Here is a 14,374-nt window from a genome sequence, read left to right on the forward strand (position 1 = left end):
GTGGAGGCCAGGGAGCAGCCACAAGGCCCTTCACCCCACAGTGAGCTGCAGGTTCATGTCTCATGCGTGCCACACACTGCAGGGCGTTCTCATGGCACGTTTAAAACTAAGACCACAGGTGTGCGCCCCGGGGGTGAGGCGCGAGCGTGGCCTGTGTTCTAACTGGTGCTTTTCTTTGTCTCTCTAGCCCCTTTTACGGAGAAGACTTTTACTGCGAAATTCCTCGGAGCTTTCGTCACCTGTCCTTCTACATTTTCGATAGAGACGTTTTCCGGAGGGATTCCATCATAGGTAGGTGATGAATGAGCATTTACTTCCCCTTTTCTGCCTTTTCTGTACCAGGGGAGTACTAGCATTTCAGTCCAGAGCCTGGCTGGATGGTGCTGAGGGGTCGCTGCAGGGCTCGAGGTCACAGCAGCCCTGGGTGTTCCTCCTGATCCGCGCTCGGGATCTGGCCTGGCGTCTGTGGTCCCTGCTAGAGCATCACACCAGGCTCAGGTCAGTGAGCGCTGCCAGTCGAGGCTTCCGTGGCCTCTCAAGGCAAGAGCACAGCATCCCCGACCCTCTTCAGACAACTTCCCAGGGCTTTTCCCTGAGGCATCTGCGGGGGGACCTTTGCACGGATGTGGGGCCCTCCCTCCTCACCACATCCCGGCTGTCCCTGTCCCAACTTTAGTCCCCATGGTGTGGGCACGGGAAGGGCGGGTGGGGGGTGGGGGCATGTGGCCTCAGTTTCCCCCCGGTTTTTGGGGCAATACAGTGACTTCCAGGAGATGGTGTGTTTGGAGCAGGGCTGGGGCTGCTCTTGGAGAAAGCTCATGGGCAGCCCTGCCTGGGATCACAGGAAGGCGGCATCCTGTAAGTTGTGGGGCCTCTGGGCAGAGTGGACTTCAGGCTACTCGGGGAGCTCCTTGTTCCTAAATGCAGCCAGAGGACCCCATCATGAGCGGACCTCACGCAGCAGGCCTGGGAGGCTGAGGTATCAGGCTAATTCCCGCCATGACGCCGGGAGAGTCAGGAACGGAGGAGGGGTCCTGCGGCGCCTGAGCTCACGCCCAGGACGGGCGGCTAGGGAGCCAGTGTGTCCTGGCTGCCACAGCCTGAACCCAGATCCCAGGTGGTGCAGGCTCCTCGTCTACATGGCTGCCAGGATGCCGAGTGGGACAGGGCAGGAGGAGGAGTCCCCCAGGGGGACCCCCAGCTCAGCCCGAGGCAGCCTGAGGGCCCGGGGGTGCAGGAGGCCAGCGAGGCCACGAGGGTGCTGTGCGTAGGCGGGGTCCGTGTCCATCTGAGGCTCACCGCTCACACTGGCTCCTCACACCGCGTCACGGCCGCTCCACTCCATGCTGGCTGCCCCCCTTTCCCCAGCGCTCACCTGTGTCCCTCAGCTGTGGGCTTTCTTCATTGTCCCTGTCCCTCTGTGAGCTGTGGACCAGGATCTGTGATCTGATCCATTCCCAGTGCTTGGCAAACAGAAGTGAGAGAGGCACGGCCAAAGGTCCACCTCAGAGCTTGAGTGTCCTAAAACCCAGCCTGTCCCCACTGGGCGGCCGGCAGCTAGTGTGTGTCAGCACGATGTTGAGGGTGGGGGCATGAGAGAAACGGGTTAGCAGGTAACGCGTAGGCTCCTGTCTGCACTCTGCCATGTCCCGGGCCTCCACAGCAAGTGCCCTGACAGAGATGACAGAGATGCCCATCCTGACCAGTCTTGCTCTCTGCCTGGCATTGAGACAGGCTTGGCTGGGTGGCAGCTGTGAACCCAGAGGCCCTCAGGGCCAGGCAGGGCCTCACCTGGCATTGATAAGGCCGGTGTGCCCTCACCATTGCAGGGGTCGGGACCTGGACATTTTTGGGACTGTTGTTCACTGTACCCAAGTGATTATTCTTAGAAACTGCTGTGCTTTTCATAGAAGTCTCCCGAGTTTGTTTAGAAAATACATGGAACGGGTCACATGGATCTCAGATAATTGACCTTTGACTTCATTTTGAGCGGGAACGCTGTGCTGGGTGCTTCCGCAGCGGACACCCTGGCCCTGAAATGCGATTGCAGAACGTGTTTGTGCTCCTGAGTGCAGTGGGCACCTGGCCCCCCTTCAGAGTCTTGCTGTGCTGGGCCTCGTGGAGCCTTGTTGGTGAGATGGTCTTGAGGGTCCAGCGTGACCCCTGCACCCCCCTGCTCAGTGTCTGCCTGGGAGGCCCTCAGGTTCAGGCCCATAGCTTCATGTCGCATTCAAGCTGGGTGCTGCGGAAGGATTCCCTCTTCCTCTCTCCCTCTGACCAGGGCATCGGCTCCAGGGCTAGTGGCTGGCAGTTCTCCCTCCTGCCTCCAGGCTCAGCCACTGTGCACCCCACTCCTGAGGCACCTCCTTCTCCATCCCCACATCCTGCCATGCCCACCTCCGGGACTGGGGCCTATTGCAGGAGATGGCCTCCAACCCCGCGGCATGGGTGGGCTGCCCTCTGTGACCTGCCTCCCGTGCCCCACTCGTTGGTTGTGGTTCTTTTGCCTGTTGTGCTGTGTCCACTGGACAGAGCTTCCTGGAGCCCATGGTCCTGCAGGGCAGGCCTGTGTCTCGCTCCTGTGTTCTCAGCCCTTGCCAGGGGCCTCCAAGGGTGTTCCCAGAAGAAAGGGAGGTGTGGAATCCAGATTTTTCAGTGGAGGCTAATTGTGTATCTGGCGGGGCTCAGCCTGTGCTGGGCGCCACGCACGAATTGAGGTGTGACCACGTGTCAGGCCTCGTCACCAGCTCAGTTTATACTTGAGAATCCACAGGGACTTGATTCATTCTCGAAGGTATATGAGACATTTTTTGAGTGACAACCCTAAGGAAAAAGAAATTTAAAAAATTTTTTGCACATTTTAGTAAGAGAAGCTGATCAAGTTAGTTCTGGAGTTATGTGCTCTGAAAATAACCAAATCAGATATTTATTAATCATTCTGTTGACGTCATCTGCTAGTGGTCCTTGGTGGCTTTACGATGACGGTGACTGGACTTGGATGTTTCACTGTGGCTTTCGCAGCCATGAAAATGGGTGGCTGTCTGGATCTCCGGTAACGATTTATCTTTATGACGGTAATTATGTTGTTACCGGGCATGAAACACCGGGTTCTGGGGAATGCGTTTCTGGGTGGAAGCGCGCGGTGGCCACTGGCTTCCTGGCTGCGTGGTTCTCCTGGTTGTCTTGTTTCTAGCAGCTGCCCACGCCCTGAGGAAACCCCACCTGCCAGCAAGTTTCCCTTGGGGTGGCCACAGCTGTGCTCAGTTGCAGGTTCAGGTCCAGGAGTGAGAGGTGCCCCGGCAGGTGCCAGAAGGAAGTGGGGGCACATTCCTATGGGGTCGGGGGTGTGGGTTAGGGACGGGAGGGCATCTTCAGTCTGGAGAGGGAGGGCGGTGGCGACAGAAACCAAGAAAGGCAGCTGAAGCCGTGCCGGGATACGGCGCTCCGGCAAGTGAGACTTGGGGAAATAAAGGCCTGCCCTCAGCCCTCCCCAGCCCACCCCGGCACCTCCACCGGCCGCAGTCAGCTCCCGCTGCAGCAGGAGCAGAAGGAAGAAGTGTCCAGTGTCAGCGGGCCCCGGGCCGCGTGACCGTAGCCTCCTCTGTCCCCGGATCCATGGCCCACAGAGCGCTGCTGCCAGCGGGAACTGTCAGTCAAGCCGGGCTCCCAGCCGCAGGGCCGTGACCTGCGGGACACACGGGGCGCGGGCTCCTTCAGGATTCTAGGCGCAGGGAGGCGGCCTCTGCCTGGACTCGGCTGCGGGGCGCTGCACCCACGGAGCACAGACCGGAAACGATGGCTCCCTGCAGCTCGGATGCGTGAACCGCGGAAATGCGCGAGGCCCGGCTCCGCGCTGTCAGTCTGGAGCATTGGGGTCTCCGCCCCCCGTGCTGGCGCCTCCCTCCTCTTCCCACTAGGCCTCCACCTTCCTCTGGGCCCCGGCTCTAGTAACACCACGTCCCCCTCCATTTGCCCCTCCAGCCCCTAGAGACTCTCTGAGGCTTCCCAATGGGGTGGGGGTGCAGTGAGACCTCCATTCTTTTTTTTTCTTCTTCTTCTTCTTTTTTTTTTTTTTTTCTTTGAGACGGAGTCTCTCTGTCGCCCAGGCTGGAGTGCAGTGGCGCGATCTCGACTCACTGCAACCTCCACCTCCCGGGTTCACGCCATTCTCCTGCCTCAGCCTCCCGAGTAGCTGGGATTACAGGCACCCGCCACCACACCCGGCTAATTTTTTGTATTTTTAGTAGAGACGGGGTTTCACCGTGTTAGCCAGGGTGGTCTCCATCTGCTGACCTTGTGATCCGTCCGCCTCAGCCTCCCAAGCAGCTGGGACTAGAGGCGCCGGCCACCACACCCGGCTAATTTTTTGTATTTTTAGTAGCGACGGGGTTTCACCGTGTTAGCCAAGGTGGTCTCCATCTGCTGACCTCGTGATCCGCCCACCTCGGCCTCCCAAAGTGCTGGGATTACAGGCATGAGCCACCGCGCCCGGCTGAGACCTCCATTCTTTGTGTATAAATCAGGTGGTCTGCAATTGACATATGGTAAAGTTCACTGTTAGGTGTAGCCTTCACCAGTGTATGCAGTTGTGTAGACAGCAGCACAACTAAGATATGTTCCCACAGCCCAGAACACTCCTTTGGGCCCCTGTGGGGTGGATTTCCTACCTGGCCCACAGCCGCTGGCAGCCGCTGCTCTGGGGCCTGTTCCCACAGTTGCCTTTTCCAGGAGGCCACGTGAGTCAAACCCTGGAGGGGCCGAGCCCTCTGCCACTGCGCTGGTCCCGCGCTGTGCGGCTGTGAGCCAGGTCGCCCCCTTCCACTGCCCGTGGGTTTCCATCATACAGACACACCTCAGCCACCTCATCCACTCGCTGGATTGTGTCTAATCCTCAGGACTTATGAATAAAGTCACCGTAAACATTCTCGGATAGGTCTTTGTGTGGACAATGTTTCTGTTTCTTACTCTGAGATAAATGCGTGGGAGCGAGGTTGCTGGGCCACTGTAGGGTGTGTTTACTTTCATTAAAACTACCCAACCGTGTCTCCAGGTGGCCGCCCAGTCTGCCTTCTCTCCAGCAGCGGGTGAGAGCAGCAGGTGTTTCGCATCCTGCCCGGCCCTTAGGACTGTGAGTTTTTATTCTCTAGTTACCGTTTGCACTCCCATAGGTGTGCACTGTCTCACTGTGGCTTTTATTGCGTGTCCGTGAAGAGTGGTGTCGAGGACCTCTTCTTGGGCTTAGTGATGGCTCCATTCCTTCTTTGGTACATTTTTCAAATCTTTTGCCCTTTTAATTGGGTTGTTTTCTTGTTACTTTTTAAAGTTTCCTGTATATTCTGGATACGAGTCTATCACAAGTGTGCTTTGCAAATATTTTCTTCCAGTTTGTGGCTTGTATTTCATTTTCTTACCATTGTCTTTGAAAAACAGAAGTTTTTAATTTCGATGGTCCAGTTTATCACATTTTTTTCTTGTATGATTTGTACCTGTGGTGTCATGTCTAAGAAAGTCTTGCCTATCCCATGGTTGTGGCAGTTTTCTCCTGGAAAGCGTGTGCTTTCAGCGTTTACATTTAGTTCCATGATCTGTTTCAAGCTAATTTTCACTTATAGCACAAAGAAAAGGGTCGAGATTCTGTTTTTTCCACATAGACATCCGTTTGTTCCGGCGCCCTTGGTTGAAAGACGACCCTTCCTCTGTTGACTTTGGCACATTTACAGCTTAGTTGGCTGCACTGTGTGGGTCTGTTTGTGGCCTCTGTATTCTGTTCCATCTGAGGTAGGAGGTGGGACTGGACACTGGAGGCAGGGCTTGGACACCGAACCAAATTGAGGACTAGCTGAGACAGGGATGGGTAGAAGCAGCTTTCCATCAGACACGCCTGCCAGTGTGCCATGTCAGCTTACCATTGCCATGGCAATGCCTGGAGGTTACCACCCCTTTCCATAGGAACAACCCCATGACTCGGAAATTACCACCCTTTTTCTAGAAATGTCTGCATAATCTGTCCTTTAATTGACATATAGTTAAAAGTGAGGATAATAAGACTGCAGGAGTGCCCGGAGGTGCCGCTCTCAACACCCCTGCTCTGCAGGAATGGCTGAGACTCTCAACACCCCACCCGTGGGGAGTCCTTGCTGTGCAGGAGCAGTTTCAGAGCTGTCACTGCCGCCTCCATAAAACTGTTTTCTTCCACCACCACCTAATTCTCGAATTCTTTCCTGAGTGAAGCTACAGACCCTCTGAGGCTAAGCCTCAATTTGGGGCTTGCCTGCCCTGCGTCATATTGATCCACCTGTCCTCATGCCAATACCACACAGTCTTGATCACTATAGCTTCATAGCAGGTCTTATGTTGTAGTGTAAGATCATCAAATTTGTTCTTAAACTTGTTTTGCTATTCTAGATGCTTTGAATTGCCATATCTACTTTTGAATGAGCTTCTCAATTTCCAAAATAGTCCCACAGTAATTTTGACTGGGATTACATTGATCTATAGATTAATTTGGGGAGAATTAATATCTTAACAAAACTGAGTCTTCAAATCCATGGACATGGTATATCTTTCCACACGCTTGGGTCTTTCCAATTTCTGTCATCAGTGTTTTCTGATGTGTTTTCAGCCTACACATTTTGCACGTTTAAAAACATTTATTTCCCTGTGTTTTATGTGTTTAATGGAGTGGTTAAAGATTTCTAAGGTAGTCCACCAAAAGCACAAACCTAAAAGCGTAATTTTGTGAAAGATGCTGTTTTTGTGTAATTTTCATGGACATTGCTTGTATGTACAAATGCAGTCGACGTCTCCACACTGACTTTGTGTTCTCTGTTCTTGCTAAACACACCAATTAGTTCTATTAGCTTTGCTTGTAGATTTTTTTTTGTACATTCTATGAATAAAGGCTTTTATTTCTTCCTTTGGGGTCTGTATGGCCTTTGTTTTTTCCTCGTGGTCCTGGCTGGGACACAGGTGGGGTCAGAGGGAGGCACGCGCATCTCAGCCGCATTCCCTGTCTCGGGCAGCTCTTGCTCAGTTGTGTCCTGTGGCTGTTTCCCCTTTTTTTCTGGTCCCTCTGCAGCTGGTCCCCCGTCTGATGCCCTCCAGACCCCTGGCTCCTCCTTTCTGAACGGGCCTGGCCAGCACAGATGCAGCAGAAGAAAGTGACCCTTCCGGCCTCTCGTGGTGAGAAGGCAGCCGCCTTTGCCCAAGTGAGAAAGGGAGGCCCAGAGTGTTCGGTAAACTTTTCGGTGTGACTCAAATAGATGGGGACGACCCTGTGGATTAGGCACATCAGAGAAATTTAAGTAGACGCTGTGGCTTTTAGATCAGGCATTCTCTCAGGTCAGCATCTGGAAATATGAACACGCATGCTTCAAATGTCCACGGCCCCCACTGTTGAATGTGGCTGGCTTCTAGAAGGAGAGGCTGGGGGCTGGTGACAGAAATGACCCCACGTCGGGAATGAGGTGGCAGGGGCAGGGATCCCTTCTCGAAGGGATTTTAAATCCTTTTGAATGTTGTGGATTTTGTTCTGTTTCTGTTACCTATTAAAAAATTAAGTGAAGTACTTCTAAAATTAAAGACTTGTAATCATGTGCCAGTTACAAGATTCTTACCCACGTAAATATGTGACTTCTCCCGTCCCAGTTTCAGCTCATAAAAACGTGAAGACACAGTGACATTGCAAGTATTTAAAACTTCGGACTTCAAAACTGACCCTCCTGTCCAGCTGAAGGCATCTTGAAGTCTGAAGATTTATCCCTTTTCACTGAAATATATTGCCCAACTCAGTTTTAAGAAGTTTTTCTTTCATGTGGCTTTATTCCTGTGAGACTCAAAACTGAGGTTCGTGTTTGGGGGAAAGGGGAGGTTTTGCAAGAGCCACGCAGCGGTCGTCAGAGGAGAGGACAGAGCCCCCACTCAGGACCCTTGAAGTCAAAGGCGCCCGCCCAGGGCTGCCGGTGGCGGGGCGGGGGGCTCAGCGAGTGAGGCGGGGCGGGAGGGGGCGCGGGGGCGCTCAGCGAGTGAGGTGGGGGGTGGGGGGCTCAGTGAGTGAGGTGGAGGCGGGGGAGCTCAGCGAGTGACGCGGGGCAGGAGGGGGTGGGGGGCTCAGCGAGTGAGGTGGGGGGCGGGGGCTCAGCGAGTGAGGCGGGGCGGGAGGGGGTGGAGGGGCTCAGCCAGTGAGGCGGGGCAGGAGGGGGCGGGGGGCTCAGCGAGTGAGGTGGGGCGGGAGGGGGCGGGGGGCTCAGCGAGTGAGGCGGGGCGGGAGGGGGCGCGGGGCTCAGCGAGTGAGGTGGTGCAGGAGGAGGTGTCCTGGCTGTGGTCCACCCTCGTGGTCTGCGCCATTAGAGGCCATTGGAGGGAGTCCACGTGGTGTGTCACTGGGTTTCTCTCTGAGCCTCCCTGGTGTTCCTTCTCCCACACGTGCTGGGGCCTGTTTCCTGTGCCGGCCCCCTCGGTTCTTGACTTGGCTCTCGCCTGCCCTCAGTGGTGGTTTCAGCGTCCTGTGCAGCTCCAGATGGTCTGTGTATGTCTGTGTGGCAAGAGCTGAGCCGATGAGGTCGCCAGGCTGATCGTACGAACCCATGAGTGCCTGTGTGCTGTATCTGCGTCCGGGTAGCTGTGGAACTGGCCGGCCCTGGCTGTGAGCGGGGGGTCCCGGAGCTGTAGTTTGCTAGGAAGGGGCTCCGGCCCCGGCTGTGAGCGGGGGTCCCGGAGCTGGGAAGGGGCTTCTTCCAGGGCTGTTCCCAGGGCTGCTTTGCTTTGCAGAGTGGACGGTGTGAGGTGCAGCCGGCTCCCCTGAGGACACGAGATGAAGGTGCTGACATGCATGGCAGGTGTCAGGAGCACTGGAGGCAAACTGTCCTGATTCCGCATCTGTCCTTTGGGCATTCGGAAAGCGTCTTTGTGCCTCTTTCCACCTTCCGCACCTCCCACCATGTCCTGTGGCCACGTGGTGCCCCATCATGTGGCCGACCCTGCGCTGTCCCATAGGGTTTGGAGCTGGTGCTGAGCTGGGCGTGTCTCAGAGCCTCGGAGTTTGCAGACAAGGGAGGGGCCTGGCGGTCCAGGCCCACGGGCTCTGAGATTAGTCACGGAACGGACCAGTCAGGCTGAGAGGTCTCGCTCGCATGAGCCCGCGGGGCAGAGGAGCTCCTCCGAGGGAAGATGCGTCCTGGGACCTCGCAGGGTGGGGATGCTAACATAGGAAGGAACGCTGGCAGGATGGCGGGGACGGAAGCTCCCTCTCCCTGCAGCCCCGGCCTGCTCGTCTGTGGGGTGTGCAGAGTGGTACCTGCCCCTTCCGGGTCACCGCAGGACCGACTGAGATGGCGCCTGTGAGAGGCTGGCAGTGGAGTGTTCCCGAATTTACTGAGGCTGGACAAAGAGTCAGGCCGAAGCGTGCAGCTGCTGGATGCCAGGCCGGGGTTGTTCCGACGGGAGCCTGCGGAAGTTTTTTGAGACACGGAAATATAAAAGGATCTTCCTTGGAGGAGAGAACCGGGGCTGGGCTGCGCTGTCCTGGCGTGAGGCAGGGTGGCCGGGTAGGAGGCCCAGGCCGCTCCCAGGAGCCTGGGTCGTGCACAATGTGCTCTGACCCTGCAGCTGCGGACGCTGCGGTGGAACCGGGGTCTGTAGGGACCCAGAGTTTCTCCTTCAGTGACTGGACCAAGATCCTTAAGGAGGGTGTGTGTGTCTCTGGGTACAGAACGAAGACGTGAGAAGTCTGCCAACATTTCCTTCCTCACTCCTGCTCTCATGTGTGCTCTGCGATGGGCTCAGACATCACGTGTGTGCGACTCCCTAGGAGTTCACGTGCGTCTGTCAACAGAGGTGCACGTGCTGTGTGGGTGCTCGCCGTGGTGGGTGGCGTGGTCCGCAGTGCGTGGAGGCCACTGGCAGGGTTGACGTGGTGGTGCCATGAGGGGACACAGGATGGGAGATGGCTCGGTGCCCAGCGCCTGACAAGCCCTGTCCTGCCAGGGATGGGATGGGCACGCGTTTGCCCCGCCACGGGAATGTTTCTGGAATGAGGTGAAAGTATAAGCAGATAATAATGGTTACAGATGCGAATTTACACATATAAATCCATACTAGGTAAACGTATATTGTACAAATATATTCTGATATGTATTTTCATTGGAAGTGTAGCTCCAAAGTACTAAGCCTGTTTAAGGCACAAGAAACTGTTTAGAGTGGACGTCCCCAGACTTTGGGGCCCACACAAGTGCCCAGGGACCTGTGGTGGTGCAGATTCCAGCCCACACCAGAGCTTCTGTTCTCCTCTGTCTGGAGAAGGCCAGGAATCTACACTTTCAGGCTCTCCAGGGGTCCCAGAAGGTGGCTCATTCATTATACTTTAGAGGCACAGATTCAGACCAACCCATGTCGAGTGGGAAGGTGGCAGCTCATTCTAGCTGTCAGTCCTGCCTGTGAATAACCTGAGCACCCACATGCATGCACACGTGTGTGTGTCCACACACACACGGAAAGCACTCTAGGCACATGTGTGTTTCAGGCTGTAGCTTGCACGGGTGCACACGTGTCTCTCTTGCAGCATGATGCCACTGCCTTGGTGGTGTGTGAGGCGTGAGATGTTCATTTGTGAGAACGGAGCTCTTGTGCATGCAGCAAGCTCTGAGTCACCTCCTGCCGTGAGAACTGGCCAACGGACCACAGTGAAAGTGAGGTGCTCATTGCCAATGGAGAGGACGTTGCTGCCTTCACAGCGAAGCCTCTGGAATGCCTTACTGGAAGGGAGACAGTGGAGACTTAACCCCTGCACCTGATTATTTTGACTTTTTAATATCAATTTTTAGAGACACAGTGCCATCATGCCCGGCTCATTCTTTTATTTTTTGTAGAGACAAGGTTTCACCATATCGCCCAGGCTGGTCTCAAGCGACCCTCCCCCCAGGCCTCCCAAGCGTGGGGATTCCAGGCATGAGCCCCGCACTGGCCGGTGCCCCATTCTGAATTAAACTGTTGGAAATAAGCTGCGGTGATGATGGGCTGGCTTCTGCTCGAAGGTGTCCTGGCTCTGGGGCCTGTGCCCGTGGTGAAGTCTTCTCTGCTTGTTTTGCAGGGAAGGTGGCCATCCAGAAGGAGGACTTGCAGAAGTACCACAACAGGGACACCTGGTTCCAGCTGCAGCACGCGGATGCTGACTCGGAAGTGCAGGTGAGACCGTCCTGGCAGCCCCGAAAACCAGAGCCCCGGGACACCATGGGGCTTCGAGACAGGCCCGGCTTTGACTATGGCTAAAGACGTAGATCGGACTTCGGCCTTGACTGGGAATAACGATGAGCAGATTTTGTGTTCGCCTACTTGTGCTTGGAGTGAGCGCGGGCTCTGCCATGGATTTTGGGTTGTGCATGTTCGCCTGCTTGTGCTGGGAGTGAGCGCGGGCTTCGCGCACGGATCTTGGGTTGTACGTGTTCACCCGCTTGTGCTCAGAGTGAGTGCGTGCTCCGCGTGTGGATTTTGGGTTGTGCTTGTTCGCCCGCTTGTGCTCAGAGTGAGCGCAGTCTCTGCCATGGATTTTGCGTTGTGCGTGTTCGCCGGCTTGTGCTCGGAGTGAGCGCGGGCTCCGTGCATGGATTTTGGGTTTTCCCTTTGGTTGCTGCTGCCCTTTGTCATGCACAACTGAGGAAGCTGTGAAAACAAACATGGTGGGAAAGGACAGGCATGCGTCATTGAGGGCCAAGAGAAAACACGGGTGGGGAAGGGCCGAGCCAGGGTCAGTCATCAGGGACTCTCGCTTCCCCATGGTCGGCTGGGCGGGCTGCTCCCTGGCACACGGCGCCAAGAAGGGTCTGAGCTGAAAGAACGTTCTCGTCTCCCATGTCCGTTGTCGGAAGTGGCCAGGGGCTCACCCTGGCTTGCTGGGACTGTGTGCCAAGTGGGGCTCACCCCAGCCTGTCCAGTGGGAGGAGCTTGTCCCACCTCCCCACGCAAGACCAGGGGCTCCAGTGCTGGGGCCCATGTCCCAGACCCTTGTGTTCACAGCTGCTCACAGACGGACGCACGGTGCCCAGCTGCCCAGCAACAGCTGCTCCAGGCTGGCCTGTAAGAGAGGGAGCAGTGGGGGTCAGTCCACCCGAGCCCAAGACTGCACCAGCTCCTGTGGTGTCACTCTGAGCCCTGGTCTGTGACACAGAGCAGCTGTAAAGGCCACAAGCAAGAGGCACTGTGGCCCAACCCTGGGACGTGGGGGGGTTTCCCGAGTGGGTCCTCAGCTGGGACCGCAGTGAGTGTCTGAGTGTAGGGTTGTGGCACACCAGCCCTGGGACGTGGGAGGGCTTCCTGGGTCCTCAGCTGGGACGGCAGTGAGTGTCTGAGTGTAGGGTTGCGGCACAGTGGCTCTGGGACGTGGGAGGGTGAGTGTCTGAGTGTAGGGTTGCGGCACAGCGGCCTGGAGATGTGGGAGGGCTTCCTGGGTCCTCAGCTGGGACCACAGTGTGTGTCTGAGTGCAGAGTCCCAGCACAGGCCGCCAGGCTCGGAGCCAGCTCCCTCATCGGATTGCTGCCAACGTCCTCTGCAGGCCTCAGTTTTCCCATCTGGGTGGGTTTGTGAGGCGTGCTGGAATGGTGTGTGTGCCACTTGATGGCGCCTGGGGCATCGTAAAGTGGTGGCGGTGATGGTTATTTTTACTGCTGGAGGCTGGCATCCTGGACAAATCCCCAAAATAGGTTCCTTGTGAGGACTTTGCCCGAGACTTCAGCAGAGGCAACTGGGTAGGTTGGATGGAAGCTCCATGCCCGCAGGTTCAGGGCAGATTTGGGTTGGGGAACTGGATGGCCTGGTGTCCTCTGGGAACCCTTGTGCCCCGGGAACCCTCGTCCTCTGGGAACCCTCATCCTCTGGGAACCCTCTTGCCCCGGGAACCCTCCTCCTCTGCACTTCACTGGGTCAAGGTTGCCATCTGCCGAGGTCATGGGCTGTGCACACTCCCATGGCCAGCAAAGGGTTCATTCATGAAGTTGACCATGAGCCCAGCTGGGGGGGCGGGGTGAGGCCCTCGATGGAAATTAAGGAGTGGAACCAAGAGGCCCTGGGTATGGCCCTACCCCAAGGGACCTGTGCTAATTGTGCCTCACACTTAATTAACTCTGCTTCCTAGGAAAGCACTGGCTGGGGAACCCACACGTGCTATGGAAAGTGAAGGATGCTGTGATTACTGCAAAACTAATGACTGTCCTCGCAGCCCCAGAGCACAAGGGCCCCAGCGCGCTGCTCCCGTGGACCTTGGCGTCCTGGCAGAAAGGCGGGGTTTCCCACGTGCTGCCCGGGAGACCGGGCTTGGTGACTGGGCCGCTCCTGCCTGCACGTCGGCGAGTTCCCCGGCCCTTCTATTCTGGGATACCCGCTGTCACTGGGGTCTCCGTCACAAGGGCCTCTGAGCAGCAGGCAGAGTGCGGCCTCGTCATTTGCCTCAGATTCAACTTTGGTTTCATTGGCAGGTGTAGCTTTTCCTCTTTCTTGCCTTTTTTTTTTTTTTTAACTGATTTAATTTTGAAATGGTTATAGATTTACAGGAAGGCACCAAAACAGTACACAGGAGTGGCAAGGGGCGAATTCCCACCTTTCCCTGAAAACGGAAGGTCGTGCTCCCTTCTCCCAGCTCCCCCAAACAGAAGGCCGTGCTCCCATCTCCCGGCTCCCCCGAACGGAAGGCCGTGCTCCCTTCTCCTGGCTTCCCCAAATGGAAGGCCGTGCTCCCTTCTCCCGGCTTCCACAGGCACCGCCGTGCACAGCTGGTGCAATGTCAACCAGGATGCCGACGTTTGTGCAGTCCACGGATGTTATCCAGATTTCACCAGTTCATAGGCATGTGTTTCTGTGTGTGTCTCTCTCTGTGTATTCTATGCTATTTTTTCCAGTTTTTTATGTGGTAAAACAGAGACATCATGAAATTTACCATTTTAACCATTTAAAACGTCCAATTCAGTGGTACAGCATTAAATATATTCATAATATTGTACAACCATCACCACCACCCATCTCTAGAGCTCTTTTCATCTTGCAAAACAGAACCTCTGTCCCCTCTGTCCCCTGGCTAGAGTTTTATTCACACGCTCCCGTCTGCCTCTTCCCCGCTGGCAGCCCCACGGCACTCTGTCTCCGATGCAGGCCAGTCCCTGTGGCTCATGGGAGTGAGCTCTGCCCTGCTGGTCTTTCTGAGGATGATGTCGCTCCGCTTGATGTGCTCCAGGTCGCTTGTGGTATCAGAACCTCCTTCCTTCCGAGGCTGAGGAATGATCCGAGGTGCGAAGCGTGTGCTGTTGCTCCAGTCGCCTGTCGATGGGCTGTTGTGACAGTCGGTGCAACTTCATCACAGGGTAGATGGTGTAACCACCATGAAGATCAGGA

At 56.0% G+C, this 14,374-nt stretch overlaps 1 protein-coding gene across 1 annotated transcript in view; it reads left to right on the forward strand.

Moving 5' to 3' along the window:
* LOC100444490 (ras GTPase-activating protein 3-like) overlaps nucleotides 1-14,374 on the forward strand; it is a 122,990-nt gene that overhangs the window by 60,102 nt on the left and 48,514 nt on the right. Inside the window, 2 exon segments of the mRNA XM_063717203.1 lie at nucleotides 188-291; nucleotides 11,087-11,181. Coding sequence (XP_063573273.1) covers nucleotides 188-291; nucleotides 11,087-11,181 — 199 coding nt within the window.

This window comes from Pongo abelii, chromosome 18 (assembly GCF_028885655.2).
Source record: "Pongo abelii isolate AG06213 chromosome 18, NHGRI_mPonAbe1-v2.0_pri, whole genome shotgun sequence".
Classification (NCBI taxonomy): domain Eukaryota; kingdom Metazoa; phylum Chordata; class Mammalia; order Primates; family Hominidae; genus Pongo; species Pongo abelii.